We start from the raw sequence: 24186 nt of genomic DNA, 5'->3' as shown, positions 1-24186 counted from the left end.
CGCCCTAGCAAGTACAGGTTTCTGATAACTATGATCAATTTGCCTTCATGTGGAAGGGGCAACAATGGACTTTCCAGTGCCTCCCCACAGCTCCCTGCACAGCCCCAAAACATGTCATGGGATGGTAGCCAGAGATCTGTCCCCATTCTCCTCCACATCAGGAAAATGGGCCCATGAAACTGATGATAATGTTAACACGTGAAGACTCGCCTCTGCTGCAGGACTCTGTATAGAGTTTGCTGGAACATCTGCAAGGGAGAGGATGCATGGCGAACCCATAGAAAATTCAAGGCCTGGGCGCCACTGAAACGTTTCTGAGAGTCATTTTGTTGCATGAGACGCGCATTGTTGCATAAGCTGTGTAGGGGGAGATGCAAGCCTATCCACCCCGTACGGGGTTTTTGGAGGAATTTATCCCCCCCTCCCCCGCCACCCTGGCACAGTGCCTCTGTCCCTTGTACTACCTGGTAAAGAAAGGGCACATGGGGACTGGGGGTCAGAGCAGCAGGCCACCTTTGAGAAGTCAAAAATGCTGGCAGAGCAGATGAAAGCTTGGGTATCTCCTAAATGGGGCTGCCATTTGCATTAGATGGGTCCATGATTCCAGAAGATGTGGACTGGGGACTCTGGCTAAGACAATGGAAAGAGACGGTACCCTTAGGATTTGGGTCCCAGCTCTGGAAGGGGACAGAAACTTGATACAGCCCCACAGAGCAACAGCTCCTAGCTGTGTACACAGCACTCCTCCGAGTAGAGCCTCTCATGGAGGAATAGGCATATCCCAGTGAAGAACTTCCCTTCCTATTAAGGGGGGAGTTGAGAATATGTCTCACCGACCCACCTCTGCCATAACTCAGACTCCCACTTTGACTAAGAGGCACGCCTGTTTGCCGCAGACAAGCACTCTCTCCACCACCCCATCGTCTCTAGAAGGGCAGGTGCTACCAGGGCCCATAGAGTATGTCAAGCCTCCAAATGCGCCCCCCCCCCCGCCCCGTTCTCACGGTGGCCCCGGTGGCCTGCACAGAGGGAGTGGGGAAATTCCCACTGGTGCCTGGAAACCCGAACAAACAGTAGGAACCTGTGGGCTGAACTTGGAGTGGTTTGGCTGGTGATCACCCATGAACTCCGACTGCTCCCCCTTTGCACGGACCATCGGGCTGTTCTCAAATGATGAACCCTATGGCTTGGACAATAGGGAGCCAAGGGGTAAATGATCATGAATAAGTCATGTGGGGTCAGGATATGTGGAAAGACGTTTTGGTTTACCTGCAAGAGCCTGAGGTGTCCTCACTGTCTTCCCACGCAGTGGCTCATAAGGCACTGACACTCCCAGGCAATCAGGAAGCATTAAGAGTAACCACCATGGTGCCCAGGTGGAAGGCATATCGTCAGGGATGCCAGATGGCCCTTGACATACAGTGACTTGGCTAATTCTGTAAAAGTATGTCCTGTGTGTCCTAAATAATGCCAAAGCAAGTGCCAAAGGAGTCTGGAGCCACCCGCCAGAGTTCCCAACTAGTGAGGGATTGGCAAACGGATTATATTGAGCTCCTTTCCCTGAGTGAGGGTTCTAAATTCCTTGGTGTGGACACGGCATCTGGCCTAACCCAAGCTTTCCCTTATCACCGTGCAAGTCAGGGGGCCACCATCAGGGAGATTAGAGAAGCTGAGTACCACGTACAGATACCCTCATCAAATAAACAGTGATTAGGAGTCACATTTCGACGACCAGGATATGCAAGATAGAGCAAAAGAACAGGACATTGAATGGAGGTCCCATCTCCCTTATAACCCACAAGCAGCAGGGTTAGTGGAAAGGCAAAGTGGAATATTCAAACAGCAGATTAGATTACGAACAGGTAAAACCACCCTTGCTGGGTAGACGAAAGTACCCTCACAGGCTTTAATACATTTTCTTTTTCTTTTTTTTTTTTAAGATTTATTTATGTTTATTTGAGAGAGAGCATGAGCAAGGGGAAGGGCAGAGGAAGAGGAAGAGAGAGAATCTCAAGCAGGCTCCACGCCCAGCACGGAGCCCAATGCAAGGCTCGATCCCAGGATCCTAAGATCATGGAATCAAGAGTTGGATGTTTAACCGACTGAGCCACCCAGGCGCCCCCTTCATGTGGAATGATCACCCAGGAAGACTTGTTGCACCACATGCCAAACTGGACACCCCTTCGGAGACACCCAACACCAGAAGGGCATGGAAGTCATGGGAGGCAGCCATTGCCCCAGCGCTCACTGCAGATTATAATGCTTTGCTACTGAGAACCCCAAGCCCCATGACACCTGAGACAGGCGTCATCTACCGGAATTTGCAATGACTCATCCCACCGGGATGGGGGAGTTACTTCGCACCCCTGAGCAAGAGACAACTACTCCATCTCCACTGGATCCCGTTGTCCTGCTGCGAGCTGGACTTGTTGAAATGCATCATACCTGGAATGGAACACACACCATTCACTGAGAGAGGGGAGAAAGCAGGGGTCCTGGTCTGCCGTGCCCAGCCCCCAGCCCCCAGTCCATCTCCTCTCACCTGACAGTGCCGCCTCCCCTGGGCAACACGCAGCCAGGTCAAGTTCCTAAAAGTGCCAGCCTCCCTCTCCTCAAGGCTAGGTGGGCACATCCTTGCCAAGGGCACCATTGTTTGGCTCTAGCTTTGCTCCCCTGTTGGCCAGGAGGACATTATGGCACACACCAAAGCCTTTACTCAAGTTACCCAGCAAGCCATGAATGACAGTCAACAAAGTCTGTCTTTATGTCACTCTAAAATCTCTCTAATGAGGAAAGCTGTCCCCCCAAATAGATGGCTTTGGACATTATCACTACTTTGCGAGGAGACACCTGTGTCATTATCCAAACACAAAGTCGTGTGCTCCCGCCTGATAAGGCAGCTAATGCATCATCTTTACTAAATCATATGGGGACACAAGCAAACACCTTCAGCAACCCTCACCATCACCCCCAGGCTAGGGGACTTGATAAATCAGTAGTTTGGATCGTGGAAAAACTGTTATTTTAGGAATCATTGTTTTCATCTGTGTTTTCTCTTCCATGTGCCCGAATTACCTGCCTCCAGAGAGCCGCCCAACAAGCCACCTCCGTGCTAGTGGAACTCCATGCTGGCTGCTCAGGGCACATTGTGCAAGGGGGTGTGTGTAAGACCTAAGAGTGGGCCATGAGGGGTGGAGTACTGGGGGAGGCCATCCAGAGGACATGACCACCGGTTGACCCAGGAGCTGCACTCAGGTGATCAGAGGCACCTCACTCCCTCCCCTGACCGTGGAATGTACTTCTGCCCACCGTTCCCACAGTGGGAGCCGTCCCGAGGACATAGCCTTGCTAGAGCAAGGTGTTGTTGAGACCATCTGGCTCTACAGTCTTTAAGATTCTGGTAGGTGGGTGGGTGGGGAGACCTATTCATCTTGCAGCACCCAACACAAGCCTTATAAGTACCTTCCCTTGCTTATTAAACCAGCCACCTAACAATCTGGAGCGATCTGTCTCTTTCTTTGGTCTCCCCTTGTCCTCTGTACAGGGGGGCCAGTTTGAGAACAAACAACGACACCTTAGGCAGTCAAGATTGCATGATCCACAGGGCAAGTCTCAGAGCTAAGAGATCTTGCCCCTTTAATGTTTTCTGTTTAAGTGATCTCTACACCCAACATGGGGTTCGAACTCATGACCCCAAGATCAAGAGTCACATACTCTACCAACTGAGCCAGCCAGGTGCCCCGAGCTTGGCAGCTTCTTAAAAATTTAAATACAGGGGGGCCTTGGGTGGCTCAGTCAGTTAAGCATCTGAATCTTGATTTCGGCTCAGGTCATGATCTCAGGGTCCTGGGATCGAGCCCAGCGTTAGGCTCCCCACTCAGTGGGGAGTCTGCTTATCTCCCTGTCCCTCTGCGCCTCCCCACGCTCGCTCTCTCAAATAAATAAATAAATCTTTTTAAAAAAAGTTATATACCTACCGTATATGATTCAAGCATTCCACTCCTAGGTGTATACCCTAGAGAAATGAAAGGGTATGTTCACACAAAGACTTGTACACCAGTCTTCACAGCACTTCTATCGGTAATTGCCAAAAAGTGGAGAGAAGGCAAATGTCCACCAACAGGTCACTCGATAAACCAGTCGTGGTGACTTGATAAACTGTCCCCTGCAATGGCCTAGTTTGACATGCATGAAGCGCAAAACAATGATGTTGAGTGAAAAAAAGCCAGACACGAGAATCCACACTGTATCATTTCATTCTGCAAAATACAACTAACCAATAGTGACAGAAAGCAGGTAGGTCGGTGGCTGTGCGGAGGGGTGAGGGATGGAGGGGTGAGGGATGGAGGGTTTGACGAAGAAATCAGGAATGATGGCTATGTTCATTCTCACTGCCATGATCTTGGTTGCTGTGGTGGCCTCCCAGGTTTACATAAGCCAAAACTCCTCAACTTGTATAGTTTCTTCATGTCATCTGTACCTCAATAGAGCTGGGGGGAGAGGGTGTCCCCGCTGTGGAATGCAACGGAGACTTTTCCCTCTACTGGGCTGGCTTAACAAATGGCCCCTGAGGGCATCTGAACTTTCATTCTGAAGCTCAATAGACCGTGAAGCTATTTCCGCTTAGAGCCCTGAAGAGGCTTTAAAAAGAAAAGAGAGCTGACCTATTTCCGCGCTCAGGCCTGTCCCTTTTCTCTCCTGAGACCCTGAGCCTACAGGGATCAATTTCTTGAATGGGGGAAGAGAAAAATGAGAACAGGCATGGGGAAAAAAAGGAAATGCAACAGATGGGAACGTGCCCCTACCCCCCACCCCCCGCCCCAACCCCAGGCACAAGGCAGAAGGCGGCCTGGAGGGTGACAATGCAGGAGGAGGGTGGACCTGGTGAGAAGGTGACTGCGATTCTCTCAGGAAACAAGAAGGAGGTCACTGTTGAGAGTGAGGATGAGGAAGGAGCTCTCAGAGGTTTGAAGAGAAGGTCTGATATGTCATCTGGGAGAATCAAGGGAGCAGGGACACCCGCAAAGTTGCCAAGCAGCACCGTGGGTCCACTCCAAGTCAGTGGGCATGAAGTTAAGGCGAGGCCAGTTGGCATGGGTGTGTGTTTTTCTCCGCCCACATTCCACTGCACAGATGCAGGCATGCGATAGGTGGAAACTTAGATTTTATAAGGACTATGGTTTTGCCAGATGAGTATGGTGGAGTGGGGAGGTGTGTCGTGAACGTGTGTGAGGGGGTGATCTCAATGGCCGGTCAAGGAATTTGATCTGTGTGAAGACATGAGGGGGCTGAGGGGTAGAGGAAAGGTGGTGGGGGTCAGTGGATTGTTGGAGTTGAGGTTTTGGAGGGAATGAACTAGAAAGACAGGATACAATGGGCAGTGAGTCAGACGCTTGGAGCTGAGGTTCTAAGAGGCTGTGGTGTTCTAAGAGGTGTAGGTGTGCCCAAGGGAGGGAGGGGCTGCGAGGAGGACAAGTTCATTGGCGAAGAGGAGGTCTGGGAACCCAAAGGATGGCCCGAGGGTCACCTAGCTGGGTATGGAAATCACTGAGGATGATGAGAGAGGCAGCACGAGAGACAGTGAGCCAGGAGCTAAAGTCCTGGAGAAGTGAGCAGTAGTGATCATCAACCGATGAATACAAATGTGCTATGTCCATGCAGCAGAATATTATTTGGCCACAAAAAGGAATGAAAGACATCCTATAACCTGGATGAACCCTGAACAAACCGGTCACATGTTTTATGATTCCATTGATATGAAATGCCCAGAATGGGCAAATCCATAGAGACTGAAAGTAGCTTAAGGGTTACTGCTGGTTGAAGGCAGGTGATTGCTAAAGGATATGGAGTTTCTTTTGGGGTGATGAGAAAGTTCTGAAATTACACAGTGGTGACCATCCCACAACCTTGTGAATAAAAACCACTAAGTTGTATGAATATATCTCAATAAAGGTGTTACTTTAGGGTGCCTGGGTGGCTCAGTTGGTTGGGCGACTGCCTTCGGCTCAGGTCATGATCCTGGAGTCCCGGGATCGAGTCCCGCATCGGGCTCCCTGCTCAGCAGGGAGTCTGCTTCTCCCTCTGACCCTCCCCCCCTCATGCTCACTCTCTCATTCTCTCTCTCTCAAATAAATAAATAAAATCTTTTTTTTTTTTTTTAAAGCAGCATCTCATAGTGAATAGAGCACCAAAAAGAGCTGGGGACCTTGGCCACCACTATGAGCCCTGCAGTTGGGATTTTGAATCATGGGGAGCTTTGACTCCTCAGCCTGTCCTGTGGGCTCTGCTTTCAAAACAGATCCACAACTCGCCCTCTTCAACCCCTCCACGGCCTCCACTCTGATCCGACCCACTTCTTCTCCAGACTGTTCTCCTGAATCAGCCTCCTCACTGTCTTCCTGGCTCCCACCCCGCCTCCCACAGTCTGTTTCCCACACCCACACCATGCAGCCACAGGGCTCCTGTGAATACCTGAGCCAGGTCAGGGTCCTCCCCCGCTGGGAAGCCTCCAGGGGCTCCACCTCAGAGGAAAAGTCAAAGTCCTCCCCCAGCCCCGGAGGCCCCTCAGTCCCCTCTTGGACTGGACTGCCCTTTTTCCCATCTCTGACAGCATCGCTTACCATTTACCACCCCCCTCATTCTACTCCAGTCACAAAGCCAGTTCCTGGAACACACCAGGCACGTTTTTCACCTCAAGGCCTTTGCATTGGCTGTTCCCTCTGCTTGGAATTGTTGTCCTCTGGTATCCACATGACTTCCTCTCTCCCCTCCTTCAGGTCTTTGCAAGAATGTCACCCCCTCAGTGAGGCTTCCCCTTAATACCCTTTCAAGCAAACTGCCCTCATATATTCCTCATCTTCCTTCTCTGTTTTCTTTTCTAATTTATTTTTATTTTTTTAAAGACTTTATTAGAGAGAGAAAGAGAGAGAGAGCGCGTGCAAGCAGGCACGAGGGGGTGGGGAGAGAAGCAGACTCCCTCCTGAGCAGGGAGCCAGACTTGGGGCTCAGGGCTCCATCCCAGGACTCTGGGATCATGACCTGAGTGGAAGGTAGACACTTAACCTACCAAGCCACCCAGGCACCCGTTTTAATTTCTGAATAGCAGTTCTCACCACCTGATAGCATATGTTTTACTTAAGTATTTCAACAGAACATAAGTATTTCACTATAAATTTTCCATATCTTGTTCACCATTTTATCCCAAATGCCCCCACTAGTGTTGGCTCAATGAATGACCCTAGGGTAGATGCTTAAAGTGATTAAAACATACCTACTTCCAGCCCCCAAAGTCCAGATTCTAGCCAAGAGACAGAAATTAAATAACTAAGTGTTTTCACATGGCAATAAGAGCAAAGAGGGAGACAAATGGGGGGTCATGATTATAACAGTGCATGGGGGTAACCAGGCTGGGATGGTCAGTAAGTGACATCTGAGTCATGACCCGTCTGATGAGGAGCAAAAAGGTCTGGGAGAATATTCTAGGCAAAGGGGGGGGCAGTGCAAAGTCAGGAATGGGCTCTGGGCATTTGATGAAAGGAAGTCATTGTGCCATGTCAAAAACAGGTGGGAAAGGGGTAGGCATGGAGGTGCCTACAAGGGTCAGATTAGGTCTTGTAAGGAGGGGGGAGCGACTAGGTCTTCTTGTGGTGTATTTCAACTGGGTTTTCCCTTCTCTGGGCCTCAATTTTACCTTATCTGCGAAATGGGGGTAGGCCTGAGGTCCCCTCTGCTTCCAGACATTCTCAGCATCTCTCAAGACCACCCTAGAAGGCAGGTACTATTACCATTCTCCTATTGGATAAGGAAAAAAAGAGGCCCAAAAAACGCTCTCACTTTCCAAGACCACAGAGCTAGTAAGTGCAGGCTCCCTACTTGAACTCAGCAGTCTGGCCCCAGAGCTGGTGCCCTTAACGTGCACGGCATACCGCAGCCCCCATAACCACAACAGGTACTGCAGTGCGGCGCTTACACGTCGTCGGCGGCAGACAAATCCCGCTAGGGCCACTTACAAAGCTGGGGGATCCTGGATTAGCCGCTTGGGTCCTCTGAGCCCATTTTCCCATCTGTACAATGTGCGCCCCAACATTAACCTCAACTAACACAACACTTGGCTGACCAGGAGAAACGAGGCGTGACTGCCAAACAACTGCGTGACTTTCCGAGAAGGAAGGGGGAGGGGGGTGGGTGGAATGAGGGGTTGGCGTGTTTGGGGAAAAGGGACGCGGAGCCCTAACGCCACGGAGCATCAGTCTTTCCATTCCTTTCTGGCGTTGTTTCCCCCATTCAACCGCGGAGCCACTGTCGATCTCTCCCCCCACCCCACCCCCTATTTTTTTTCCAGGCTGAAAAGAGGTCGTGGTCCCTTTAAGGCCCGCCCCTCCCTCCCCCAAAACTTCCCAGTGTCTGCTCTCTTTTCGATCCCGGACGGCCGGCCAGGCTCGCCGCCGAGCTGGTAGGGGCTGGGGGCGAGGGGCCGGGGAGGGGTGCGGGGGGTGGGTGGGAGGTGCCGCCCGCCGTGAGGGGTGGGGAGGGGCGGAGACCGGGAGCGCGACGGTGCAGATAACGCGACGGCTCGGGCGCCCGCCGTGGGTGCGAGCCGGCGGGCGAGCGACCCGGAACGCGCCACGCCGAGGACCGTTCCGCCGCGTCCCGGCGGCGCGCGTCGGCGCGAGGGGCGTACGGGCCGGGCGCGGGGGCGGGGAGGGGAGGGGCCCCTCTCCCCCCTCCCCCCACCGCATTCCTCTGACGTCGGGACCTCGCGACCCCGCCCTTCAGTGGGACCCGCCCCGCCCCTCGGCGCACCGATCACGTGTTGAAGGCGCTGCGCCGCCCCCCCACCTGTGTTCCGCCTGCCTTTTCGAATCTTCCCAGTGTGACCGGGAACTGATTTAGATTCCCGTCAGCCCGCTCCCAACTTTATTATCGCTCCAAATTTGCGAACCCACCAATCCTGTCTCACTCTCTTCGCGCCCCTAACCCCCATTTCAAACTTAGTTTCCAGGAGGGCTCCTATTTCGGGAGCCCCCTTTCACCGTTGGGAAGATTCCGAAGCATCTTTGGGGGAGTCGCCCCTATTTCTCACGACTCAGTCCTCTCTAAGCGCAGTGTCTCCCCTCTCACCCCCAAGCAGCAGCCCCGAAACGCGGGATCCTGGCTCAGCTCGCGGCCCCGCTCCTAGGTTCCGGCTGTTGGGTGTCGTTGGACCCTAGGGACTGAGGGAGGGCATTATCTTAAGGGTCGCTCTACCCGGTCCCCAAGGCAGGCAGGCCTGCCGGACACTTGGAGCACCAGGACTCTCCTTTGCAGAGCGCGAGCGCTGTGCCGGGTGCTGTAGCTGATGTTTGGTAGGGGAGCCAGCCTCACTAAGGGAGGGATCCCCGCTCCCTTACCCACACAGGACTTCCCCGCTGGAAAAGGGACAGTCACCAGACTGTGACGAGCCGCAGAGGTCAGGGCTGTCGCGTGAAAACCACGGGCCTGCGTGGTCAGGGGTTACCACAGAGCAGGTTCGGGGTCGGGACTGGTTGGGACGAGGAACGCTTTTCAGTGGAGACTGCTGCACGGACAAGAGGAGTGATCCCCCCCGACAGGAGGGGTGGCAGACAAAGGGTTCTAGATGAAAGGGTCTGCACGGGCAGAAAAGTGCGTGAGAGGTCCTTCCCTTTGTGCAAACTGAAGGGCACTCTTATGGCTGAATTTAGAGGTGGGGCGGAGCGGCGAAAGGACGCCGGCGAACTTGACGGGGTCCGAAGACCGTCGGCAGCGGCAAATGGTTTTCTACCGAAAGGGTTAAGTTTGGGTTATTAAAAAATTCCTCCGGCGTTCTGGGGGCTCGAGATGGAGAGGAATAAGGTATACCGGTGGGGACAGAGTAGCACTGGCAGCTCGCGCCACCCAGCACGTCAATAAATACTTGGGGTACGCCAGGCCTTCGCGGGTTTAGAGGGTTGCCCCGCCTCCAGAGACGCCTGAAAGCCTATTCGCGCCTGCGCTCTCGCCTCTGATCCTTTCCTAGACTGCGCCGAAGAGCGCCTGGCGGTTTAGGGAGGGCTTTCCTTTTTCACCCAATCAAAGACCACCGGTGGTCCTACGACCCTTTCCACTCTTCATTGACTAAGCGGGTAGAAACGTAGAAGATGGGCATCTGCAGTAACCACTGGAGAGAGGCAAAAGGGAGGGGTTTCCTTGCGGAGTGGCGCGGGAAGGTAGCCGTTTTGACTGGAGCACTAAGAATTTTCGGTTTGATGGATTAGTGAGGAAGCCAATGAAAGTGGGAAGAAGGCGGGGCTTTTCGGGCGAGTGGGGAGCGTCGTTCCTATCAGGTGCTCCAAGGAAGGCAAGGCGGGGCCAGAAATCCGACCTATCAAATTGGAGTTTATTTTAAGGCGGCGGGGTCAGCCAGATGACTGGCAGAAAGCGTTCGCCTATAAGGAGTGTCCCAGACAAATGAGGGCGGGCCCGTCTGAAGAATGGCTTGGGCTATACCCAATAGACGCGCAGGGCAGGCGGAGGCTTCCCCTCCCCCCTTGGCGGGACCAGTGGCTCCCCCTATCGGGTGGGGGCGGCGAGTGACGGGCGTGTCCCTCCCCCAATGAGAGGCGGGGGGAGGCGGGTTCTGCGCCGCCATGTCGCGGAGGCTGCTGCCCCGGGCGGAGAAGCGGCGTCGGCGGCTGGAGCAGAGGCAGCAGCCGGACGAGCAGCGGAGGCGGTCGGGAGCGATGGTGAAGATGGCGGCGGCGGGCGGCGGAGGCGGCGGTGGCCGCTACTACGGCGGCGGGAGTGAGGGCGGCCGAGCCCCTAAGCGGCTCAAGACGGACAACGCTGGCGACCAGCACGGAGGCGGCGGCGGCGGTGGAGGAGCCGGGGCGGCGGGCGGCGGCGGCGGGGTGAGGCCAGGGCCCTAGATGCCGGGGACGGCCGGGAAGGGACGGAAAATTTTCCACCTTGAGGGTATTCATTTGGGGGGGGCGCCTCTGCGCACGCGCCCAGGCCCTCACGCCGTGACGGGGTGGGGGAGGGGCAGGCGTTGGGCAAACGGCGGGGTTTGCGCGAGGACAGCAGCTTGCGCGTGCGCGCTATTCAGAGCGGTGGGGGGGTGTGGGAGGCGGAGGAAGGAGCTCGCGCTGCGGGTGGCGCAGTGCGCAGGCGCCGCGGGGTTGAGTTCGGGGGGGGGGGGAGCCGGGCCGTTTTTTTCCTTTTATCGTTTAATTCGCTGCCCTCACGCGCAAGCGCACTTTTGCTTGGGCCTCGTGGGCGGCGGGGGGGGGGCACCGCGTGAGCGGGAACGGGTGGGCGGTGGCCTTTTCCGCGCCTGAGTGGGGAATTCTGGCCTATCGCTATTTAATCTTTATAGTGTCATGGTTTGTGTCGATATAGAAGTTGATGTAATTTGAGGATATTCCCCCAGAACAGAATATGTCCCCATTTTTGTGGGCTTTGAAAACCGGAAGAAGGGGGCTTGTGAAGGTCTTTTACGCCGTTTGGGAATTGAGCTAAGTTTTGGAACTATCACAAGTTTTCTTAAAATTTCCTGGGGTTGACAGGGTGCAGTTGGTTTGGTGAACCAAAATGTTCCCTGAGGGTGGGCGTTTTGGAAGGGATTCGACGTCTTTGGTCTCCTTGTCGGAAAGGACCACCATTTGTTCCTCCTGGCTTGGAGCGTATTCCCTCCTCCCTGCAAGTTCATGAAGTCCTCTCCAGTTCAGCCATTTGCAGGATTTTCCAGGGTTTGGTGGTGATTTCTAGCTGTGATTTCTAGTGTTTTAAATTGTGGCAGGCCTTGTTGCACACATTTTAAAACTACTTGAACTAAATCTTCCAACAGTTTTGTGTGAGATACAGGATGGTATTACAATTCGGGATTTGAGAGCTGAGGTAAATTTGTTCAGATCATGTAGCTCGTGGTGGGGGAGGGGCTGGGATTAGAATTTATGGGCTATGGAACTCCAACCGCTGAGCTGGTAATCAGGCGGGTGTGCCTCCTGTGGTTTGTGTGGTTCGTTCCTGAAATAGAATCCAATTCTGCCCCTGTTCCATGGGCTTCTGCTTGGTGGCTCTCAAACAGGAGGTTGGGCCCAGAGCCCAGGAGACATGGAGAAAGTTACTTTCCTCCTGATTCCAGAGGCTTCTTTCTGTGTGGGTGGAAAGATACTTCTTGGGGGGGAACCGTCTTGGTTTTTAGTGATGTGGGTTGGAGTTTCTTTTTTTTCTGAAGGACCTTTCTCATCTTGATTTTCCATAGTCTAGCCTAGGCAGTATTTTCTAGCACAGATTTTTGTGGGTGATTAAAGACTAGAAGTGGTTTTCACAGCTTTTGGGACATGGGCTCTTTTACCGTGACTGATCCTGGGGGTGAGTGGTGGGAACAGCAATGCTTGGCTGGGCTTGTTGCACAAGGGGAAGGGCAAAGAAACATTCCAAGAGAATATTGTGATTCAGACTGCAGCAAAAAGCTGTTTGAGCCCTTCCTGCCAATGCTGTCCCCTTTCCATCCCAATCTTTTCCCGTTTTCTTGACCAGTGGGAAGAGAAAAATTCTAGGAGGAATATAAGGTATAGGGCAAGCCTTGTATTCCATTCTGCCTTCCTTAGAAGCTACAACAAGAGGTATAGGCAAGTGGCTGGCCACCCACTCAGGGCCTGAGCACTGGCTGGCCCAAAATCGTTTTGGGGTGATTGGTTTGTATTGCCATCCCTTGTCTGCTCTGTGTGACACTTAAGCGTCTTATCTGATTGGGTCTCCCAGCAGCACAGAGGGCAGTGGGCCACCATCCCGTACAGCAGGAAATTAAGTTACGTTCTTGTTTCTTTTCTCAGGAGAACTACGATGACCCACACAAAACCCCTGCCTCCCCAGTTGTCCACATCAGGGGCCTGATTGACGGCGTGGTGGAAGCTGACCTTGTGGAGGCCTTGCAGGAATTTGGACCCATCAGGTATTCCAATCAGAGGCCACGGGTTGAACATAGAATGCAACTCCTTGGTGTCCTGTGCGTCCTTAGTTTCTTTAGGAAGTGACATGGCCAGTTTGGCCCAGGGTCCTGGGACTCCTCCACTCTTAGGTTTGGCCCTTATACTTTGGGACAGGTTATGGCGAGTTTCATGTCTTTTTTTTTTTTTTTTTCCTGTCTCTAGCTTCTAGTCCACATTCCCTCATTTAGCAAGTATTTTTGTCACGTGTTAGGTGCTGGGAATAGAGTAACAAATGAAGCTTTCGGGCTCCTTCCAGATAGCTGCCCACCCAGGGTGATCAGTACTGTGATAGGAAAGGCCAGGAGCCTGCAGGAGGCATCTGACTCCAGGGAGGAGGACTCAGGAAGGAAGGCTTCCCAGAGGAGGTGGATGCCACAGCTACATCTCTTTTGCCTATTGTGCCACATAGGGTGCAGGGTGTTCAGGTCAGGAAACCATGGTGGAGGTACAGAGGAGTCCAGAGAGATGAGTCCATTCAGGGAAAGTTGAATGTTAATTCTCTTGTCTGTGTTTCCCTGAGAGGACTGAAACATGTGTTTTCTCTGCCAGTTATGTGGTAGTAATGCCTAAAAAGAGACAAGCGTTGGTGGAGTTTGAAGACGTGTTGGGGGCTTGCAACGCTGTGAACTACGCAGCCGACAACCAAATCTACATTGCTGGCCACCCAGCTTTTGTCAATTACTCTACCAGCCAGAAGATCTCCCGCCCCGGGGACTCTGATGACTCCCGGAGTGTCAACAGTGTGCTTCTCTTTACCATCCTGAACCCGATTTATTCCATTACCACGGTGCGTGCCAACAGGCCTTCTTTTAGCTGCTTTTGTGAGCTCTCTTCCTCCCATTCTCTCTCCTGAACCAGACTGACCTGCCAGTGCCCTTTCATCTTGCCTGTGTGCTTTTTACAGGATGTTCTTTACACTATCTGCAACCCTTGTGGTCCTGTCCAGAGAATTGTTATTTTCCGGAAGAATGGAGTCCAGGCCATGGTGGAATATCCTTTGTTGGGAAAGGGGTGTTCTTTGAGGTGAGGGCTCTCACAAGGCTCGGCAGGGCCCTGTCCTTTCAACCAGCACGGAGCCCTAGTGGCTGCCAGGTGCCAGATCCCTTCCTAGAGCCCCTTTCCTTGATGGGAAGGATCGTTAACGAACAGTAAGGCATGTAGCGTGAAAGGTCAAGTCTAAAGTGCCGTAGGGGGGAGGAGCGACCGGCAGGTATGGCAGGCTGATACCCTGTTGCCATGAGGAAATAGGAGCTGGTATTCAGGGCAGAAGAACCGGTCTCTGTAAAGGTGCTCAGGTCCTTAGCGTTGGAGACCGCAAACGGCCTGGCGGCTGATGAGGCACAGAAGATTCACTGCGGGCGTTAGAAGCAGTGAGCAGGGCTTCTGAGGCAGTGCTGTGAAGCACGGTCAGGGTGCGGTGGGAAGCCACTGATGGCCTTCCAGGCAGGACCGTCGTCCGGTTGATGTTTCAGAGATTGTCCAGGCTTAGTCGAAGCACAAGGCACAAGAGAGGATGGGGCAAAGGGAAAGTGGCTTGGCCTGGGGTGGTGGCCGAGGGAGTTGCTGCCACCTGTGGGCTCGTGGGGTTGGGAGTGCAGATGACAGAGGAACTGGACGGTGACTGCCCACCCGGGGCAGCACTCCAGCCTCTCCATGTAAGCGGCTAGTGACTGGCCAGTGAACTAACCCCAGAGCGCACATGCAGGATGGTCTTCGGGTGCTCCCTCATCCTCCTCCCTTTCTGGGACCGCTCGAAGCCCTTTCCAAAGAGCACCTGTCTTGGGGCTTTTCTTAACTTCACCCACATTTGATTCTGTGCAGAGTGCCCAGCGGGCCAAGGCCTCGCTCAATGGGGCTGACATTTACTCAGGCTGTTGCACTCTGAAGATCGAATACGCGAAGGTAGGTCTAGGAAACGACTACTCCTTGTCAGCTTCTAGGTGAGCTGGGGCCTGGCTAATTTCAAGCTTTGTCTTGTCCCTGCAGCCCACACGCTTGAATGTGTTCAAGAACGATCAGGATACTTGGGACTACACAAACCCCAATCTCAGTGGACAAGGTAATCCTGATGGCAACTTTGTTCTAAACACACCTGCCTTGCCTTCACTCGACTAGTGCACTTCATTGACCCGGGCTCAGGGTTATGTAATGCCATTGGGCTCCCTATGGACATGGGAGGGCCTGGGGGGCGCGGTCAGCTCTTGGAAAAGGTGCTTCAGTGGGAGAGGGTGAATGAGGGGGCCTCTGTAGGTTCTAGCTGCTGCTGGGGGCCCTTTGACGTGGCTGAGGGTATAGAGCCAGGGCAGAGGCTTGAAAGGGGTTGGGGAGCAGGGCCTCGCTGAGCACAGGGCGTGGCAATGCCTTATAAACCAGTAGCAGCCCCCAGACGGATTCTGCTGCTGCCCTTCTAGGAGCCTGCCTAGAGTCACTGACTCTCCATTCTCACTGGGCCAGGAATGGTTCTCTTGCTTGTCACTATCAAGAGGGTCTGCTGGGGGCAGGGCGGGGGCAGACTGGGGAGGTAACGAGGGCGCCCAGACCCTTGGAGGAGAGCCTTTGAGCAAGTTGACTTGTGGAGGTGAGACACCCTGGATTGGAGCAGGGCGGACACGCCTCACCTCCCTTGTAGCGGGGACTCAACATCTCTGCGGGGGGGGGGGGCAAACGGACAACCCCCTTCCTAGACTCTGTCAAGAATGGTTTGCCTTGGATAGGAGGGAGAGGTGGAGGAGGATGGCCTTTGGAAAAGCGCGGCAACCCCCTCAGCGAGACCGTCATCTCTGTCTGTCTTGGTCTGATACGTCGGACTAGGCCACGGGCTGAGGGAGGAGGCTGGTTGCTGACCTCTCGCGGGGCCCTGGGAGGCCAGAGGCCCCCATTCCTAGGTGGGCCTGTCTTGCTTGCCCTCGCAGCTGGGAAGCAGTGGGCAGGGTGGGCTAGACTCTTCCCCAGGACCCTCACGGTGGGCGCTGTGGGCCTGGCCGCCCCTCCAGAGGTCAGAGGCAAATTGGTGATCCGAGTGAATACCAGAGCGGGCAATGGCATTACATGACCGCTAACAGAAACATGGCAACCAACCATTTCTTCTCCAAGGAACATAACTAGAAGATGTGCAGACCGGCAGGGGCTAGTGGCAGGGGCTGGCTGTGCATTGGTTTTGATGCCTCTCAGCTCTGGCCGCCCCAAGACGGGGGGGCAAAAACGAGAGCTGAGGAGGTGGCCTGGAGTGAGGGCGGTGCTTCGCCACCCCTCGGGAACCATACTTCAGCGGCTCTGCCTCTGCACATTGCTCACCAACACACAGGGTAGAAAGCACTAGCTCTTCCGGGAGAGAACAGAACACGCAGCCTCCACCACGTCCCCAGAAACAGCCGCAGACTTGAGCTCACTACATCAAGAACACCACACCGCGCTCCAACGAACAGCTACCAGCACAGAGACAGAGGCAGACAGAGACAAAGAGAGAAAGAGACGCAACATGGCAGCAGACACTGCTTTTTTATTAAACATTAAAAAAAAAAAAAAACCAAGTCAAAATCCAAGCAAACTCGAACCCGAGAATGTACACAGAAGTAGGAAACACAGAGAACAGAGCTCTCCCAGCCAGCCAGCGGCGCTCTTTTCGGAGAACGTTTCATAGACCGAAGTAGATTCCATGGGCCTCCAAGACAATAGGATCCTCTCTCCATTCCTCGCCATATGGGTTGTTTTTTTGTTTTTTGTTTTTTAAGTCCTTTGGTTTGGGGAGGGCTTTTTTTTTGTTCTTTTCTGTTTTGATATTTTTATTTTTTCCGCAGTCATCGGCTGCCAACATAATCTGCACCAACTGGAGATCAGAGAGCAAAAAAAAAAAAAAAAAACTTAAACCACAACAAAAAAAAAATCAAAAAAAAAACAAAACAGATCTAAAACCAGACAGCCAAACAGCTCAGAGGTACACAGTTACCTGCTGGTGGGTAACCGGGCGCGCTCCCAAGGCCAAAAGCGCGGGCATAGTGGGGCCACTGGCACACCCATACCCAGGAGACACGCACACGGAGCGCTACACAGCCAGAAGCACCGCACTGCAGCACACAAGTGTGAGGAGCTGACCACACGGAGGGACACTACCCACTTCATACACCTTTATTTTCCACTTTTCTGGTATCTTCTGAGGACAGAACATCTGTGAGCCATTTTTGATTTAATCAAAAACATTGACTTTTAAGACAATTCTTAAAAAAAAAAAATTTGTAGCGGATGTGTACCGTAACTTGTATTTATGACTGTAAAACCATGTGATGCAGGGTCGCAGTGTATGTTTGATGGGACGCCATCTTTCAGAACTGTGCTAACTCACTGTTGAAGCGTCCAATGGTAAGAGAAAATACAGATTTGTTTTTTGTGACAAATGGACATTGTACTCTGTACTTCTGCTGTAAGTAGCCCTTTTCCATCTTTGTAATGACTGATTGTTGGAAACAAAACCCAGGCCGGGTGGCAGGAAAGGACAGTGATCCCGAGCCCTGGGTTTTGGAGTCAGCCAGACCTGGGTTCAAATCCTGGCTCGGCGGCTAACTTTTGCTTTGTGACCTTGGGCCAAAGTGTCTTTTAACTGCTCAGTTAAAAGTTGAGTGCTCAGGTTCCTTATTTGTAAACCGGGGGCTAAAATAGTACCTACCTCATAGGGTTGTTGTGAGGAATTTCTGAAGTGGTGATGTCTGTAAAGCGCTTCGCACAGTGTCTGCCACTCAAGCGCTAAATTCATGTAGCGACTATGCATTGCAGCTGGGGTCTGGGGTGGATCTGCGCCATTGTCGGGGTCTGAGAATGTCAATGCCTTGTACATGACTGTTCAATTGAACTGGTTTTGATGTTGCCCTGCTCGTCCTTTCCCACAGTCCCTCTCCTCGGGTTGGATGTGACTTGGGGGAGGGGGTGGGGGGGGTGGCCGGGAGGACCAGGGTGGAGAAAGAAGGGGCCTAGAGAGTGGGACCTAGAGCTCCTAGAACCTTGGAACTCTGGGGGCCAGATTTTATCTTTTCTGTCCTGCCTTCCCTTGGTGGTTTTTCCACTCTTGACTCCTCTCCCTTTATTGGGAGTTCTAGAAATCTGTTCTTGGTCCTCCATAACATAACTTCCATAGCATCTGCAGGTTCCCCAGAGGACCCGAGAGCTCAGCTTCTCATTTGGGCCAGGGCAAGAGAGAGAGAGCCCAGAAGCTGGCCTCATCCTTCCCAGAGAAAGGAAACCAGCCGCTTGGCATGGGCAGGAGAAGGGAAGTGGGCTCCAGCCTTGAGGCTTGGGCTTCATGCCCACCCGGGGTTAGGCCACAGGAAGGAGGCCCCAGCAGCTCCGGTGAGCAAGGGAGGGTTTGCCTCAGGCTTGCAGGAACTGAAGGTCTTGGAGATTAGCCTCTAGTCAGGAGGGTGACCCCCTTTGTTCCAGGTTAGCCTCTAACTGTTTTCTCTGTCCGCAGGTGATCCTGGCAGCAACCCTAACAAACGCCAGAGACAGCCCCCTCTCCTGGGAGATCACCCCGCAGAATATGGTGAGGGCAGGGGGTTCCCCTCCGTGGACTCCCGTGGCTCATGTGCCCCTGCCCGCCGCCCGCCGCGCAAATTCTCACCCGTCCTCCCTCTCTTTCCTTCCCACCCCCCAGGAGGGCCCCACGGTGGGTACCACAGCCATTACCATGATGAGGGCTACGGGCCCCCCCCACCTCACTACGAAGGGAGAAGGATGGGCCCACCAGTGGGGGGTCACCGTCGGGGCCCAAGTCGCTACGGCCCCCAGTATGGGCACCCCCCACCCCCTCCCCCACCACCCGAGTATGGCCCCCACGCCGACAGCCCTGTGCTCATGGTCTATGGCTTGGATCAATCTAAGATGAACTGTGATCGGGTCTTCAATGTCTTCTGCTTGTATGGCAATGTGGAGAAGGTGAGCCTCTGTTAGGTCCATTGCTTCCCTTATAGACCTAGCGGGCCGAGCCTCGTGCGTCATGGTGGGGGAAGGAGCCTGGCTGGCAGCAGGCTGATTCCGAGAGAGTGACTCACTGAAGCAGGCGACCGGCTGCTAATGTTTTGTTTGGTCCTCACCATGGGTTTTTTGTTGTTTCTTAATCGGGGGCATTAACCGGGAATTCTTCACGTGGAAGTACTAGTGCCTAACATCAGACGAATGTGATTATAAAACTCAAATCTATTGTGGCTGAGGATCACTCTGGGCCTTTCTGCCTTGCCTGTGGGACAGGTGGCTGTTCACCTCTGACCAAGTGGCTTATTTGTCTTGAACCCAGCTGAGTCCCAGGAGCCTGTGTGCTTGCAGCCCCTGGCTTAGCCTGGGAGTCATGGTGGTAGCAGCCATAGTGCAGGTTAAGCCTGCCCTCCGCACATCAGGCGCTGTGGAAAGGACTGGACGTGTAGCAACTTGCTTGTTAGTAGAATCCTTGATGAGACAAGGGGCAGTGAAGGCAGGGAGGGTGAATAACTTGCCCAGGTTCCCAGACCTTTATGTGGAAGCAGGACCTCGTGCTAGAGATTTGGCTTCAGCGCCTGTGTCACGGGTTGTTCGCTGCCTCCAGTCCTGTCACCCACAGCGGTGTTAACACGTCATGGCCCACTCTGTAGCCCGTGTGCATCTGTGTGTTCCCAGACAGATGTTGGTGGCAGGATCTGCCTTGTTTTCTCACCGTGTGCCCCCCCGCCCCCGTTTTTGTTGTGCTTCATTAAGTGATGCACTCATGGGTCGTGTCCCCCGGGTGAGAAAAACCCTGCCCGGCACGCTGAGCCCTTGCTGTGGGCCACACGTGCCGCTCAGTGTTCCTGATTTCTCATTCACAAGTGAGGGGGTGGAAGCCTCGCTCTAGAGCCAGGAGTTCTTTGCTTTTAACTAACTCAGAAGGGGTGGGAGAAGGGTCCCTGGCAGCCGGGCAGTGGCACTGATCACAATTGCTTTCCTCAAGGTGAAATTTATGAAAAGCAAGCCGGGGGCTGCCATGGTGGAGATGGCTGATGGCTATGCTGTGGACCGGGCCATTACTCACCTCAACAACAACTTCATGTTCGGGCAGAAGCTGAATGTCTGGTAGGTATTTCGTCTCCTCAGGCTTGCGGGTGTTGGGAGAGGAGCCGCGGGAAGAAGGAAGTGGGTTGGGACCACTCTGGAAAGGGCCCCGCACAGGAGCACAGGGAGTCCAGGTGCTTGTTGGGGCAGGGGTTGGGTGTGGCGGGAATGCTCCCCGGCGTTTGACTGAAGCAGTGGGAACAAGTGCGTTGGCCTCGCCTCAGCTGTGGAGCAATGCTCCCTGAGGCACACAGCATTTTCAGACAGGAACGGGGCCACCGTGGAGGGCTTGGGGTCTGGTCTGACAAAGAGCTCCTCTCCCCTGGTACAGTGTCTCCAAGCAACCGGCCATCATGCCCGGGCAGTCCTACGGGCTAGAAGACGGGTCCTGCAGTTATAAAGACTTCAGCGAATCCAGGAACAATCGGTTCTCTACTCCAGAGCAGGCAGCCAAGAACCGCATCCAGCACCCTAGCAACGTGCTACACTTCTTCAATGCCCCTCTGGAGGTGACGGAGGAGAACTTCTTCGAGGTGGGTGCTGTGGAGTTTGGTCCCTCACCACAGCTATCTGAATGAGCCATTTATTTTAGTCTTTTAGAGGACCTTCTGAGCCACAGCTCTGCCAGGCCCTGGGTTGGGCCCCGGGGATGCAGCAGGGACCAGGAAAGACAGGCTGAGAATGGTTCCGGAGCCCTAGCCGCAGTGGAGGTGGCTGTACTGTTTGCATTATTGATAAACTAGGATGGCTGCTGTTGGCTGGAAAAGGTTTCTCCGTGTCTGGGTGAGAGAGTGGTGATCAGAGTCCAGTCTCAAAAGCATCCAAGGAGTCAGGCCCTTCCATGTCTCGATAACATCAGAAGGGAGGCTCCCATTCAAGCCTCATCAGAGGAAACTGGGACACTGAGGGGGAGGAGGGCTGACTGGCAGGGTTGGACTTGAGACCTTGCTCGGGCCTGAGATGTTGCTCTTCAGTTCAGCAAACATTTGTTTAGTGCTGCTACACCCAGATGGGGATTTTAAAAAGCAGTTTCTACTCTCATCTTGGGCTGCTTGACTCCTGCCACGTGGTTACTCCCGTCTCTGAATCTTTTCTGTGTCTTGCAGATCTGCGACGAGCTGGGAGTGAAACGGCCATCTTCTGTGAAAGTATTCTCAGGCAAAAGTGAGTAAACTGCCCCCGCTGCCTTTCCCCATTCCTCGGTTGTAGGTGGGTGGCCCCCTGCTTCCTGCTCAGGTCATCCTAAAACTGACTTTGCATTCTGATAGGTGAACGCAGCTCCTCTGGGCTGCTGGAGTGGGAATCCAAGAGCGATGCCCTGGAGACTTTGGGCTTCCTGAATCATTACCAGATGAAAAACCCAAGTGAGTATCTGTGTGTCCTGTAGTTGTCCCCCTCGTGGCCTAATGGTGGGCTGGCTTCAGGCCAGAGCCGTCCTTCCTTGCCATCAACATATAGGGCTCCAGAGATCTCTTCACTGGTGCTGACATGGGCAGGTGGGACCTGGTCGCCAGGAGATTAGCCTGATGGTCCCCATGGGAGGGAGGGCCAGCCTGGCTGCTTGCCGCCATTCTGTCAGCTTGAGGGTTACTGAGACTCATTCTCCAGGGACTGGCGTTCTGTGCGTCAGGGGCTGGCTCAGATGGTACCCAGGAAAGGGGCTGATCTGGCCAGCGGGGAACATCTGCCCACTGAGGCCCTGGGCCAGCTGAGGAGCTGGGAATGGGATTCCCCGTGGAATCAAAAGACAGGGGAGGGGAAGTGCCTTCAGTGTTGGGCTTGTTTGTAAGTCTCGCATTGGGCAGTGACCAGTTAGATCCTCGGAGGCGAACTGCAGAAACGGAGGAAACGGAGTGGGGCGGGGTGGTTGGCGCCTCCAGAGAGGGGGGCCCAGCCAAACCTCCTTTTGTTCTCCTTTGCAGATGGTCCATACCCTTACACTCTGAAGTTGTGTTTCTCCACCGCTCAGCACGCCTCCTAATAGGTGCCCAGGAAGAGTCCCATCTGAGCAGGAAAACATTTCTCTTTCCTTTATGCTGTTTGTTTTGTTTTGTTTCTGGTTTTGTTTTTTGTTTTTTCTTTTGCAAAAGTTCTTGTATTCCTTTTTTTTAAATGCTAGGTTAGTGGGCTTAACCATAACGGAAACGCCGGAAGTCTGGAGGGGGAGGGGAGGGGGACCTGATATCTCCCAAGATTAACCTTCACTTTTTAAAAAATTATTGTACATGTGATTTTTTTTTTTCCTGTTCTACATTTGTGCTGCCCGTGTATTCTTGGCACATTTCAATAAAATTGTTTGGAAAATAAACATTGTGCTTACTGGGATTCCAGGTTGTGTCTGCTTACCTCCCACCTGGTCTCCTGCCGAGGAGCAGGCAGGCTGGGACACAGCTTCAGGCCTTCGGGAGATGGCGGGCCCAGCCCAGGAATGCTGCTAGGAATTAAGGAGTCTGTTGAGGAAAGTCTGGGAGAGCTTGTTGCATTCTTCATGGGCCCTGCTCAAGTCAGCTGAATCTAGTTGGGAGAGTCACTTAAAAAGTAAATGGTGCTGGGGCGCCTGGGTGGCTCAGTCGTTGAGCGTCTGCCTTCGGCTCAGGTCATGATCCCAGGGTCGTGGGATCAAGCCCCGCATTGGGCTCCTTGCTCAGCAGGAAGCCTGCTTCTCCCTTCCCCACTCCCCCGCTTGTGTTTCTGTTCTCGCTAACTCTGTCAAATAAATAAAATCTTAAAAAAAAAAGTAAATGGTGCTGGAAAGATTAAGAACTTCAAGAGTTAAAAAATGAGCTTTCGGGCGCCTGGGTGGCTCAGATGGTTAAGCGCCTGCCTTCGGCTCAGGTCATGATCCCAGGGTCCTGGGATCGAGTCCCGCATCAGGCTCCCTGCTCCTTGGGAGCCTGCTTCTCCCTCTGCCTCTCTCTCTCTCATGAATAAATAAAATCTTTAAAAAAAAAAAAAAGCTTTCGTCCTGTCAAATATTTGCTTTTTATAAGGCTGGAAAATAAGGAAATTAAAACCTCAGATAAAAGTGAAGATTTGCTTCCCAGTCCCTTTAACAATTTTTGGTGTGTTTCCGCACCCCCATAAAGTTCTTTTAACAAAATGCTTTATGCTGTACAGTGTTCTCTGTCCTGTCACACACACGGCTTCCTTATCCTTACCCCCCTGCACAGTATCTTCATGGGGATGTCATCCTTTCCCTGGTCCTAAAAGGTAAAATCTAATTTCTTGATACTGTAAGCAGTACTGCTATGCAGGCAAATGCCTCAAGCCAACTTGCCTGATACTGGTGGTGGAGGTGAATTGCGGAGTAAAAGATAATTCGGGGCGTGTGCTTAAGACATCAAGGGCACTTGATCTCAGCTCAGGCCTTGGTCTCAGGGTTGTGAGTTCAAGCCCAGGGTTGGGTTCCACCCTGGGTGTGGAGTCTACTTAAAGATAACAATTGCAATGTGGTACTCTTAATTGTGGGTAGATGGGAACTTGGGTATATGCTTGGGGTGGGGCATGGGGGGGCTGTAGGTAGAAGGATCCTCCTTTAAGGACCTTGACTCATGCTGGAAGAGGCAGTTTGCAGAGAATCAGTGAGGACTGTTTACTGTGCCTTGTTCGTGCATGTGCACCTGAAAACTCACTGGGATGCCTGCCTGGTTCAGTCCGTGGAGCACGCGGCTCGAGTTCAGGGTCGTGAGTTCGATGTCCATGTTGGGTGTAGAGATTTCTTAAAACCTTAGGAAAAAAAAACCCACTTGGGGAATTTACAGTGAAGTTTTTTAAACTCAAATTATTCACATCTGAAGTCACATGGCATTTATGGAATGAAGAAACTGCTTCGCCAGGGTAAGGTTCAAACAACCTCTGGAAAGGAGAAACCACAGTTGCCTTGCAGCCATAAACTTCTAAATCCTCCATCATTTGTTTTCAAGCCAATCTTGGGCGTAAGAAAATGTTCTCATTTTGCTTCCCAACACCCAGTTGTCGTCCCTTAGCAGTTTTGAATCTCCTTCCAGAGATCCTCTATGTATGTACTGTATTCTATGCACAGAGGGCCATATATAACCATCTTTTTTACACCAACCGATCATGCTAAATGTACATCCTTAAATTCTCTTTGGGCGCCTAGCTGGCTCAATTGGTGGAGCGTGTGACTTTTGATCTCGGGATTGTGAGT

General features: G+C 53.1%; 1 protein-coding gene across 3 annotated transcripts; it reads left to right on the top strand.

Moving 5' to 3' along the window:
• Positions 1-8382: 8382 nt before the first annotated feature.
• HNRNPL (heterogeneous nuclear ribonucleoprotein L) lies at positions 8383-22326 on the top strand. 3 transcript variants are annotated; one of them, XM_088027594.1, is made up of 13 exons: positions 10611-10886; positions 12816-12934; positions 13521-13758; positions 13876-13963; positions 14779-14873; positions 14958-15030; positions 18430-18501; positions 18613-18893; positions 19918-20039; positions 20350-20551; positions 21125-21182; positions 21287-21382; positions 21941-22326. In XM_088027594.1, exons 1-13 carry the CDS (start codon positions 10626-10628, stop codon positions 21997-21999), a joined length of 1764 nt encoding a protein of 587 aa, XP_087883720.1. In that variant the 5' UTR covers positions 10611-10625; the 3' UTR covers positions 22000-22326. The 3 variants fall into 3 exon arrangements, with proteins under 3 accessions (XP_087883721.1, XP_087883720.1, XP_087883719.1); XM_088027595.1 differs by lacking the exon at positions 10611-10886 and adding an exon at positions 8383-8452 and having other exon boundaries at positions 18430-18893; XM_088027593.1 differs by having other exon boundaries at positions 18430-18893.
• The last annotated feature ends 1860 nt before the right edge of the window (positions 22327-24186 follow it).

This window comes from Eumetopias jubatus, unplaced genomic scaffold (assembly GCF_037043125.1).
Source record: "Eumetopias jubatus isolate StellerSeaLion01/CBP00866 unplaced genomic scaffold, mEumJub1_p1.0 scaffold_10, whole genome shotgun sequence".
Lineage (NCBI taxonomy): Eukaryota > Metazoa > Chordata > Mammalia > Carnivora > Otariidae > Eumetopias > Eumetopias jubatus.
This window is presented reverse-complemented; position numbering and strand designations above follow the sequence as displayed.

Bases quoted from the DNA above. Each gene is read 5' to 3' on its own strand.
- HNRNPL (XM_088027593.1), top strand. From the start codon at position 10,626: ATGTCGCGGAGGCTGCTGCCCCGGGCGGAGAAGCGGCGTCGGCGGCTG. The intron at 12,935-13,520 runs GTATTCCAATCA...TTTCTCTGCCAG, and splicing joins CAGGAATTTGGACCCATCAG to TTATGTGGTAGTAATGCCTA. The intron at 14,874-14,957 runs GTAGGTCTAGGA...TTGTCCCTGCAG, and splicing joins TGAAGATCGAATACGCGAAG to CCCACACGCTTGAATGTGTT.